Consider the following 11,950-nt stretch of genomic DNA (forward strand, 5'->3'; position numbering starts at 1 on the left):
TTTCGCGTCTCGGAGAAAATGCCCCGCTGTGCCCGCGTTCTTGGCGGCACAGCAGCGCCTCCGCCCCTTGAGACCCCAAATTCCTCCGCCCCGCCCCAGCCTTCTTCACATCTCGCCCGTCGCCCGACCTGGCTAGCCGGCTTATGCAAGCAAACCGGCCGATCTGGCTAATAATATATGATCTCACCACCTAGCATCGCTTGCATGCCACGCCCCTGCCGTACGCCTGGTACACTACTGAACGCTACACGGGTAGCACCTCGTTATCATCAGCATCAGGATTACGAAAAGACTCCATTCTCCTGGGATTCGATGGGAGAGCACGGATCCCCCTATCCGCAGCTAGCCGTCACGATAATGAGGTCGTTGTACATACAGCACGGCAGCTCGACGGCCTCGGGTCCGGTCACAATCAAGCCAACTGCCACGTCTGTGGCTGGAGCTCATGCAGTACGTACCTCATCCACTGGCATCTCATGCCTCTATCGCATACACGGATAGCAAAAGGCTTAGCCCAACGGGCGGCCATGCTTTCTGCCCTATGGAGACGGTCATCCGCAGCCCTGGTCGTCTCATCGAGGACTATCGAAAACTACTGCAAGGCTAACATCATGTAAGATGCGACCATCGATGCCTGTGAACTACTCAGCCAGGCAAAACCGAACCAATCGCTCCCCGTCCCGCCAACTCCTCGTCGCGCCATAAGGCTGTCGTATCGTTACAAGCCACAAACTTAATCATCGTAAAGAAAACATGGGGTGTATTACGCTCAAGGCTGCGACCAGCGGTTGCAGCCGCCACTGTTGAGTGCGCTTCAGGAATAGCTGCTTACGGCCTTGCAGATGCGCGTTCGGACCTCCTCACTATTCTCCGAGCATATCATTCTGGCGTCTCCTCGCCGACCAAGCGTTTCTGCCAGCGCATTGGGCCATTGCCCGTATCCTCGATGCATGCCTCCGAGTCGAATCCATTGTTTAGCGTAAACTGCTACACTGTACACTGGCTAATCATTGCTTTCTTTCGTCCCGAGCTGAATACGGATTGAACAACGCAAACCCGTTTAGGACACACGGCCTAGTAGCGTTCGGGTCTTTGCAGCATGAGATCTAGTCCTGTCTCGTTAAGGCCAAGGATAGTACTTATGCTTCATGCATCAGGGTCACATCCTAGAAGTGATTATAGATCGGCAGATATGTTTCGATCGTCCGCTTCTGGAAAGCTACTCTGCATCAGAGAAGGAATTCGATATTGATCATCGTGGTGATCATCATCATTCAGCCCGCGGCGCAGACGGCGATGCAGCTGTCAGACCGGTTCTCGGGACTGCAGATCGGATTGGCTCTGATCGACATTCCTTCTCTGGGCGTGTCTTGACTTCATGTACCCACGTCACTCTTGGTACCATTGCAAAAGAGCATCTGCAGTGAGATGGCTGAGTAGCTGGTCAGCGAGGCGCCCTGCACATTACTGTGATGGCATGACGTGGCGGGCGCTCGCTTGCCAGCTGAGGAACGCGGGAGCGATGTGACAGCCAACTTTCCACTTGAAGCTTGACTCAGTGGCAGGACTCAGGTAGCCCCGTCGTGAATAACGCAAGGTGAGATGCGGTCGAAAACCTGCCGCGTTGCGATAGCGACTTTGAGCCCGTCCAGGGTCTTGCCCAGCCTGCTTGCGAAGTTGGAAGACTGGCAAGCGCCCGGCAGCTTCGCTCCAGATACCATGTTTCCGGAAATGCACCTTGAACGCTGTGCGACGCGTGAGATCAGGGTTTATGACTGCATACATTGACTTGTGATAACAGTGTTGCAGTCACGTGAACCTGAACAGGTGAGCAGATGCTTGGCTGTTTGCGGACCACGGGAATCGGAAGAAGGGTCCACTGAAATGTTCCCAATCCGTCGCACAGAACGGTTCAGCATGCCGAGAGTTGGCATGTTCTGCTCAGCTTGAAGTACATCCCCACCACAATCCTCCAAGCGAAGACGGAGGGATGCACCGCATCCATCGAGAACAATGCGTAGGTCACCATCTGCAAAGCACGCTTTTATCGAACGTCATTCATCTTGCACCGCGGCGATGCACGAAGGATTAGCAATTCGCTAGCTTCTCGATCCGAGATATGTAATGCGGTACCCTGTAGTGGTCTGAAGTATGGAACCGCAGCTCGCGACTTTCCCGTTTCGGTACCGGGCCGAAAGAACGCTGAACAACAACATAGGCACCATCAAGCTCAGTATCTTTTGCGAACCCATATTGCATCTCAATTTATGCAAGGCGCCACGAACCAGGCCCTTGATGCAGAGTCGCCGACCGAACCACCCGCCAGTCAAACAGAGCATCGCACGTCGGTCCCGAACTTCTTCATATCCAAAAACCATGTGCAGTAGTACGATAGGAACGCCCGCTATACGATGGCTGATCGTCCGGAGATGCAAAGATATGTTTGCAACCGCCTAACGGCGTTCCCGTCGGACCGCTGTTGCATTGCGCATGGGCAGAGACCCTTCACTGCGGACTGGGGCCATCTGGATCGTGCTAGACAAAGCTTAATCTATCTCGCATGAGCGGTTGTGTGGTTGACGGGATAACGGGTAGGTTATCGAGATGTGCGATTTGAGGATCGCGGATGCTTGGATTTATCCGCGAGTCGGGTGGTTCGTTGTACCTGCAGCCACCTGGGTAAATGGATCAGAACCCTTGGTCCCGGCGGAGAGAACTGTCAAAGGCGTGGCAAGACATGGATGTGGGTTGTTGGTGGGACATGGGGTGGTTTCACGTCTACGCGGGTCTACGATCATGTACAGGGTTGATTCGGAGATGGCGCTGTCATGCAAGCAAGTAACTGGAGGTTTTACACGTCGATTACATATAGGGTCGTGGGGGTGATATTTGAAATCCCAACAAATGCAGAGACCATGAGCCTGGACTTGAGGCTCTTCATGAGACCATGGTTGTCGGACTGTGGAGCCGGAGGCAGTTCTCAAGGGTCAATGTCTTGACTGGGTGGCCGAATCTTGGAGCTATGATCAAGTCACGTATGCGAGAGCGAAGAAGGCAAAGTGTGGAAGTAGCACTGAGGAAGCAGGACAAGGCGAGCAAAGCAGCACTGCCATGGGGGTGAGGCGAGGCTGAAGGTCATGAAGGGCAGACGAGGCAATATCACGATGCAATGAAGACCAGATGTTATGAACAAACCCTTGCCATTATGGGTAAACCAAGCATTAAGTACAGTGTAAAATCATAACGTGCGTGAACATGAGAAAAAGCGCAGCGTGTGCGTAAAGTAAAAGACAAATGAAGCCACAAGAAGGTAAAATCCCAACGCCATCAAGTCATGACAGCTTCGCCAGCGCCATGCCAAAGACAAGTAACCGAGAGCCCAACGCCAACATCTCGATATTCAACACTTGAACAAAGGAGATGCATGCAATTTGCGATATGCACAAAGTCTATGAGTGAATGAATGCGAGTGGAAGCTTATAGCTTGAGACCTTGCTGGATGAGCTTGCCTAGTGTGACACCCTGATATGCTGTTAGTATGTCGTTGAGGAGATAGTAGGAGTGGAGTAACTTACGTGCTCACCCTTCATCATAGTGAAGTGGTTACCGCCCATGACGGCGTATTGGAAGTTCTCCTTGGGGAGAAGCTGTGCCCAACCGTTGTCGGAGAAATCGGTACGGTTGTTGAGCAGCCACTTCATGGGCGCTGGGTCCTCTCCCTCACCTGGGGGAGGGCGGGGGTCCTCAGGGTTGGGGCAGACACCGTCGGTGCACCAGATGGCGAGGACAGGAGGGGCGATTCTGGGGTTCATGGGCTTCGGGTCGTAGTCCTTGAGGTTCTGGATAGCGGACGCGAAGTGAGGAAGAAGCCAAGAGGGAGTACCGCCGGGCTTGCCAGTACCGAGGAGGCCTATCTGGTCGAAGAAGATGTGGAGACGAGCGGGAAGAGGGTCAAGAGCGACAGGGCATGGGGCATCGATGAGAACGAGGTTCTCAACTTGCTCTCCAGAGTTGACGAGTTGCTGAGCAACCTCGTAGGCCATGACACCACCAGCGGACCATCCACCGACGATGTACGGGCCCTGAGGCTGACGACGCTTGATCTCAGAGAGGTACAGGCGAGAGACCCCTTCAACACCACAGCTCCACTTCTCGGGACACTTCATGAACGGGCAGTTAAGTCCGTACACAGCCATGTCGGTAGAGATGTTGGGGATGGAGATGTAACTGGTTGCGCTGCCGGAGCCATCAGGGACCAAGAAGAACTTCTTGGTGGCGATCTTGGGGTTACCCTGAAGGAGGACAGAGGTGGCCGGGGGAAGGTGGGAGACATCAGGAAGGGAAGCGAGCTTCTTGTTCACCTCAGCGAGTTGAGGGGGTCGGGCCGAAACCTTAGCAGCGGGTTTGGCAACCTTCGCCTGCTGCTGCGGCTTGGGGCGCATATCAAGAGCAGTCTCGATGTCTTTGATGGTGACATTGACAGTGAGAAAGTCAGCAGGAAGATCGCGACCGGTAGCCTCGCGCATGGAGCCGAGAATGGTGAGACTCATGAGGGAGTCCATGCCAATGTCAGTGAGGTCGAGGTCATCGGTGATCTCAGAGACATCAACACCCATCTCCTCGGCGACAAGCTTGCGCGCAAGACTGGCACCAGCCTCGGTAGAGAGCTTGACTTCTTCCTCGCCATCCTCGCTACCTGCTGAGCTGGCGGGTGTGTCGTCATTCTCTTCGGCAGCCTCGAATGGGGTGGAGTCGGAAGGCTCATCGGAAGTATCGGAGGAATCGTCCTCAACAACGACAGCGCCGTCGTATTGAGAGAAGTGCTTCTTCAATTCTCCGACCGTGGAGCAGTCAGTGAAGAGAGTAGAAGGAATGTCCATGTCAAGGTCCTCGCGGAACCTGGCGGAGATGGTAAGAGACAGGAGGGAGTCGACACCGAGGTTCTCGAATGCAGCCTCGTCGACCAGCTCAGACATGTCGACATCGATCTCTTCAGCCACGATCTTCATGACCTTGGAGGTGACACCAGCGGGGGCGGCAGTCTTGACAGCCTTCGCGGCCTTAGCAGGCTTGGCGGCGGCTTTAGCGACAGGCTTGGCTGCCTTGGTGGCCTTGACTGGTGCAACAGCGGGAAGCGCCTTAGGGGCAGGCTTAGCGGCAGCCTTACCGGCGGGGGCCGCAGCGGCCTTGCCAGAAGGTGGCATCATGATGTTGAGAGCGCGACGGGGGATGTTCTGGAACTTGAGGCCCATGACCATACCGATGATTTCAGCGCCGTCCATGATGTAGACATCACCGACGGAGATGTTGCCAGGAGCAGGCTGCATGCGGACGTAGGAGCGGTACTTCTTCTGAGGCGAAAGCTTTCCTGCGATCTTGATCGATCCCCATCCGTGCGAGATGTAGACGGAGTTCTCAGAGTCAAGATGGTCGGAGGCATTGACAATGAACCCCGAAAGATGTGCCAAAGAGTCGATCCAGTATGGTGAGCACAAGAACTCTCCGTCGGCCGCAGTGGTCTGGAATTGGACCTGAGCGGTGGCTTCCGTCTCCTTACCGTCAAGGATGACTTCTTCCATGCCGCGGTAGTTGTCGGCGTAGGTTACAAGAGCCTTGAAAAGCTTGTAAGCCATGCCACGGAGAACCTTGTGGGCGGCACCAGTCTGAAGCTTCTGCTCGAGGCTGTGGATCTGAGCCTGCACCATGTACTGGATGCGGCCCCACTCTTCCTTCCAGGCGTCGATGGACTCGTACTTGACGATACCGACAGCATGCTCAGCAAGGACCTTGGAGCCATCGGCAGAGACAGTGCGGAAGGTGATCTGGACTTGATCAGTCTCTAGATCTGCGTTACCCTCAATCTGCAAGTGCTGGCCACTGGCTGGAGGAGGGTACTGAGGAATGAGGGTCTTGGTGACCTCCATGGAGCAGACGTTGAGGCCAGGAGTGGCGGTGCCAGGCCGAAGCTGCTGGTAGAGATAGTCCGCGACAGTCATGGCCTGGTCAGCGTAGAGAGAAGAAGGCGTAAGAGGTGTGCCATTGACCTGATGACCAGTGATGGTGGCCTTCAGCTTGGGGTCAGAAAGATCTGACTGTACGACAACAGTACCAGAGTTGGCGTGGAGCTCTTCCCGGACAATCTTGTGGCAGGAGGTAGTGGACAACTTGGATGGAGCATCCATAGCTGGCGCAGCCTCAATGGCCTTGACGGCGGTGGGAGCTTCAAGGACCTCGCCCTTGGTAAGGGTCCAGTTGTTGTGGTAGTCAAGCCAGTACTTCTTGGAGTCGAAAGCGTATGTGGGAAGAGTGTACATCTCATGTGCATCATTAAACTTCCTGTGGTACTCGTTGAAGTCGACGTAGACACCAGCAAGGTAGAGGGTAGTGATGCTGTTGGAGAGAGTCTTCCACGGGTCCTCATTGCGGCGGAGAGATCCCGCTGCGACAGGTGCTCCACCAAGGGACGACTTCACCATTCCGCTGCAGACAGGATGAGCACCGACTTCGAGCCAGGCAGTCTTAGCGTCGAAGAGCTTGTCATTCTGGCCAGTCGTAAGAGCAGTCCAGAAGTTGACAGTCTCACGCGCGTGGCGGGCCAGGTAATCCGGACCAATGATGCCAGCCTCGCGGATAATCTCGCCAGTAAGAGGCGACATGACCGGGACGGCGGGGGCGTTGAAAGTGACGGATGCAGCTGCAGCCTTGAACTTCTCGAGGATGGGCTCGACCTGGGCAGAGTGGAACGCGAAAGGAACGTTCAGCTTCGTGGCCTTGAAGCCCTTGGATGCGAGCGCCTCGTTGGTGGAGTCTACGAGATCAACAGTGCCACAAAGAACAGTCTCTTCAGGTCCGTTCATGCAGGCGATCTCAGTCATCTTATCTCCGAGAGCGGCGGTGATTGCCTCAACGCTGCCCTTGACGGCGAGCATGCCGTGAGTGTTGGCAGTGCACTCCTGCTCCAGGAGTTGAGCACGACGACCAACGAGGAGAACCATGTCGCTGGCAGAGATGACGCCGGCAACGTGAAGAGCAGCGTATTCACCGAGACTGTGACCAATAACAGCTACGGGCTTGACACCCCAAGAGGCCCACATGCGAGCGAGGGCAACCTGAATGCAGGCCATACCAAGCTGGACGACGACTGGGGAAAGAGTCGCGACGTCCGTACCTGTCAAGAGAGGAAGGATGGATGGAAGGTCATGCATGCGGGCGACCTTGTCGAGCTGATCGATGTCGATCCTGAAGGTCTCGAGATCTTCGTAAAGCTTTTGACCGAGACCTGTGTACTGGGATCCTTGACCAGTGAAGGTGAAGGCAGTCTTGGTGGGAACCATGGGAAGGGGGCTGTAGGTGTCCTTAATCTGAGCCTGGAGACCGTCCTTGACCTTGGAGATGTCGGACACACAGAATGCGACGCGGTAGTTGTGCTGGATGCGGCGAGCAGTGGTGGTGTATGCCAGGCTGGGGAGAGTGACAGAGGGAGTCTCATCGAGGAATTGCATCAGGTTGTTGATGTTCTTCTTGAGCGAGGAGATGGACCTGGCGCTGACAGTCACCATGTGCATGGTGCGGGGGTCAACACCCTTGGGGGCCTCAGGAAGAGGCGCATCCTCAAGGATGACGGCAGTGTTACCACCGGCAGCGGAGAAGTTGTTCAGGAAGATCTTGCGCTTCTCAGCACCGTTGCGGGGCCATGGAACTTGGGTGGTCGAGATGTGGACATTGCGCTGCCCGAGATCCTTGGGGAAAGTCTTGTTCATGACACCCTTGATACCAACATTGGCAGGGATGGCGTTCTTCTTCATCATCATCAAGACCTTGACCAAGGAGTTGATGCCAGAGGCAGCTTCTCCGTGACCAATGTTGGCCTTGATCGCACCCAAATGGAGGGTTTGTTCAGGGCGACGCTGGCGGTGGCGGGGTGCAAAGGCATTGGTGACGGAAGTCATCTCGATACCGTCACCGGCCTGAGTACCGGTTCCGTGCATCTCAACGTAGCTGATGTCATGGGCATCGACACCGGCGTTGGAGAGGACCTTGTTGTAAAGGTACTCCTGCGCTCCAGCGTGGGGGTGGGTGATGGATACAGCCTCAGCGCTGTGGTTGGTCGCAGCGCCAAGAATACATCCAAGAATGTTGTCCTTGTCAGCAATGGCGTCTTCGTAGCGCTTGAGTACCACTGAACCACAACCATCGCCACGGCAGTAACCATCGGCGTCGTTGTCATAAGTCTTGCAGCTGCCAGTCTTCGACAAGAACTGGCCCTTGCTGAGACCAGAGAAAATGTCGGGGTTGGTGAGAACGTTTAGACCTCCAGCACAAGCGGTGTCGCAGTCACCAGCCCAGAGCGAAGTGCAGGCAAGCTGGATCGCAGCGAGCGAAGACGAACAGGCAGTGTCAACACTGTAGGAGGGGCCGGAGAACTTGAAGTAGTAGTTGATGCGACCGGGCGCGAAGGCTCGCACACCACCAGTGATGAAGTAGGTGTCAATGTTCTCAGCTGCGTTGATCTCACGCCAATCGTCGGAAGTCTGACCGTAGAAGGTACCGATGCGCTCCAGCTTGGTCGATGGGGTGCGGTTGGGAACATATCCAGACATCTCGAGAGCCTCGTATGCCGTAGTAAGGGCAAGACGGCCCATAGGATCAGTCTGGGCAGCCTCACGAGGAGACATGTTGAAGAAGCGGGGGTCGAATAGACCAGGTTCATCGATGAAGCAGCCGAAGGGCGTGTGGCTCTTGTTCTTGCCCTTGCCAGTAGGATCGCAGTGGGCTTTTGCGTCGAAACGATCCGAAGGCACCTCGCGATGGACGTCGAGACCCTTCTCGAGGAGGTCCCAGAGCGCATCAGGGTTGGCAGCACCGGGGAAACGACCCGACATGCCAACGATGGCGATCTTGTCATTTTGGGTGCGACCGCGACTGTCATGCTCAGCGGCCACCCAGGAAGTGTGATCGCGGGCTGTGACCGATGACTGTCCCCCACTCTTCAGCGCGGAAACAAGGCTGTTGGTGATGGAAGTGACACCGATAGCGGATACAGAGCAGTCTTGGCTAGATGAAGCAGTGACCTGAGACACGACCTCCGAGAGCAAGTTGTCCCATCGAACTGACTCAACAAGGATCTCGCTGAGCGCAGTTCGGATGAGGTCCAATGTGCTGGTAGCAGTGTGGCACTCTCCGGTAGAAGCAGAGTGCACTAGAGAAAGCGGACGGAATTGCTGCAAATGCCTGGTGGCATCCTTGTCGAGAATCTGGTCGATATCGGCCTCAGTGTAGAGGTGGGCAGCATGATAGGGAGCGTAAACCGGGATGGATACCCGCGTGCAGCCCTTGAAGGCGTCACTCTGGAGCAGGCGCTTGGTGGTGGAGGGCGGGCCGCTGATAGTCAGAGCCATGGTGCTGACGGCGCTAATGTAGGCTTGCGCCAAGGTCGGTATCCGCTGCTCCTGGTGGAACGCAGTAATCGCGTCTGTGGCGGCCTTCTCGGAAATGCTAGTCACGATGGTGGACCATGTCTCCTTGGGAACAGGAGTCTGCTCTAGCGCCTCCTTTGCGGCACCAACAACGGTGCCGGTGCGGAAAGCGACGCGGACAGCCTCAATGGCGAGGGGAAGAAGCTCGCTCAGGGATCGCGCGGAAGCAACAACAGATCCTGCGAGCAGACCAGTGCAAAGACCGACTACTCGAGTGTTTGCCGGGTTTTTCAGGTCTGAGGGGTTCTCGGCATAGTATCTGGAAAGTCAGCAGAGTTGGCTAAGATGCGCAGGTAGGTACTGACCCAATGTAGTGCGACAGCTGCGCAATGGTGACCATGCAGCTCTCCAGCTGAGGAACCTTCAGTCCCTTAGCATAGTATGCTTCGATAAGATCCCATGTTGTCAGAAAGTTGGGGATTTGGTCTCGCTGTGTTCGTGGCAGCTTCTGCACCTCTTCGCGGACTACTTGACTGACTCTGTCGAGAAAGCTCGTCAGGGTCGAGTTGTTCTTCCAGGTGCAGGCCTTCCGCAGGAGCGGGTACTGGTCGGCGGTTTGGTCTCCGAAGATGAGGACGTTCATGATGGCAAGGGTATAAAAGAATTAATAAGAAGTTGGGAAAATAGTAGAAGTTAGTGCCGTATAAGGCAGAGGATCCTCACTGAAGGAGGATGTGGTAGTAGATGAATGGACTTCAAGGTTGAAGTATGGCAAGGGTATTCGATGGAGAATGGAACTCTGATCCAGTAGAGGAGTATGGTACTTGGTGTCTGGGTAGTGGCCCAAGAAACTGGATGAGAATGGATGGGATTGAAAGTCTCTTGGGTCTCGAGGTGCTCCTATATGTATAGGACTAGGAGGGGGTGATAGGCGTAAGATGTCAAGAAGGTGGTCAGGGCGTGAATCGCGCGATGACAAGCACAGTGGATGCCGGATCTGTAACATCCATGTATTGCGGAACGAAGTACTGCAGAAACATATTAACGTGAGAGCGAGAGTGGACCGCGGACCACTTCCTGTCTTGGATAGTCCAGCCATGCTCCGAGGGTTAATGGCGTGCAGGTGCCGGGTATGTCGCCGAGTGCCTCCATACCTATTGATAGATGGCGCATGCTAACTGTGGAGACCAGCGGCTGAGGTATTGAGCCAATGCGTCGCGGATGATAGCAAACATGAGACGTGGGGACCTGGATAGTAGGGGCGCTGTCTCAAATTCGGGGTTAGTGTGTCGGATCCCCTCCCATAAGCCGGGGTCGATAGACATGGCGTCCGTGGGTTCTACTATCAATTACAGCATCTTCCAAGCGAGTTCAGGCTTAGGTGTATGCAGTCAGGGTGAATTGATGATGGTAAAGTCGACATGTCGAAGCTGTTCGCAGCAAACCCTGTCGATGTCCATGCTTAGTACCACAGGCACCAAGCAACTGTTGGGTCTGTATGTCTACCAGGTTCCTCGTGGTGTATCCGTGTCATGCCCTCGTGGCTAATTGTGTTGTTCGGGTCGTCGACACGTTGAACCGAAGTATACCAAGCGATGCTAGGCCAAACCATGGTGTTGATAAGCCAGGAGGCAATATGATACGGCTGCGGATACCAGAAGCTACCGAATCTCAGTCAGCGTCTCGTCAAGCATGCGCCAAATAGAGTGGTTCCACAGCGTTGCAGACGTCAATCAAGCTTCTGGAGTCCCCGCTCGGACTCGTAGCTAGGTGGAGGTGCTTGCTGGTAAGGGCTAGCAGGAGGAAAGGCCCACGTCTCGGAAACTGGGAGTCGCATACTCTCACAGAGATCGTCGGTGCGCCAGCTCATCGGGCTGGCCTATTCGGGTTGGTCTGCGAATAAACACATAGGGCAAAACCATTCTTTGGGAGAAAGGTGGATGTTTGACCATGGTGGGGTCTAGGCGTCCAAGCCATCAGCCACACAGTGAGCGCCGTTGACGAACTGCTCGGTGTATCTGCATGGCGCTCTCCCAGTGCGGAGTCAGATCGCTGTAGGCTGAGGGATCTTCTTCCTGCGTGTACTACAGTCAGCTCAACTCAGATTCCGGTGTCCCTGTTATCGGCGCCACAGACGGTAGTCCGGGCGTATATGGTAGAGCACCCAGTCTAGAGATTGCTAGGGTATCTCTGAGCACATCACGGCAGATCCGGGCGGTCCTCGCTTGTTTCCGTGCGTCTCCTGGCGTTGGGTCGTGGTCGAAACGAACGGACTGCAAGCTCGGACGGACGTCGTGAGAACGCGGTCGCGAGGCGTGACGTCCCCTGTAGCATCAATGGGGACTGGCTGGAGGCTGTTGATGAGCTTCGTGGCGCGGCTGGGCTTCCCGCGACAGCGTTATCGAGCGTGCTAGAGATGAGCGTGTTCGTGATTACGAGGTGACGTTCATCACGGAGAGCGGAGAACCGAATAAGCAAATCCGCCAACGATCGACGGTGCGTTTTCTGCCACGCTTCACCGCTCGCCACACGTG

General features: G+C 55.4%; 1 protein-coding gene across 1 annotated transcript; it reads right to left on the bottom strand.

Moving 5' to 3' along the window:
- Window positions 1–3,477: 3,477 nt before the first annotated feature.
- Window positions 3,478–10,059, bottom strand: PKS1 (Type I Iterative PKS; the record flags this gene model as incomplete). The annotated part of the gene is made up of 3 exons (XM_049338334.1): window positions 3,478–3,522; window positions 3,576–9,735; window positions 9,782–10,059. The coding sequence occupies 3 exons, from the start codon at window positions 10,057–10,059 to the stop codon at window positions 3,478–3,480; spliced, it is 6,483 nt and encodes a 2,160-aa protein (XP_049204219.1).
- Between the last annotated feature and the right edge of the window lie 1,891 nt (window positions 10,060–11,950).

Source organism: Alternaria ventricosa (assembly GCF_023758065.1).
Source record: "Alternaria ventricosa strain BMP 2768 chromosome Unknown scaffold_1, whole genome shotgun sequence".
NCBI lineage: Eukaryota > Fungi > Ascomycota > Dothideomycetes > Pleosporales > Pleosporaceae > Alternaria > Alternaria ventricosa.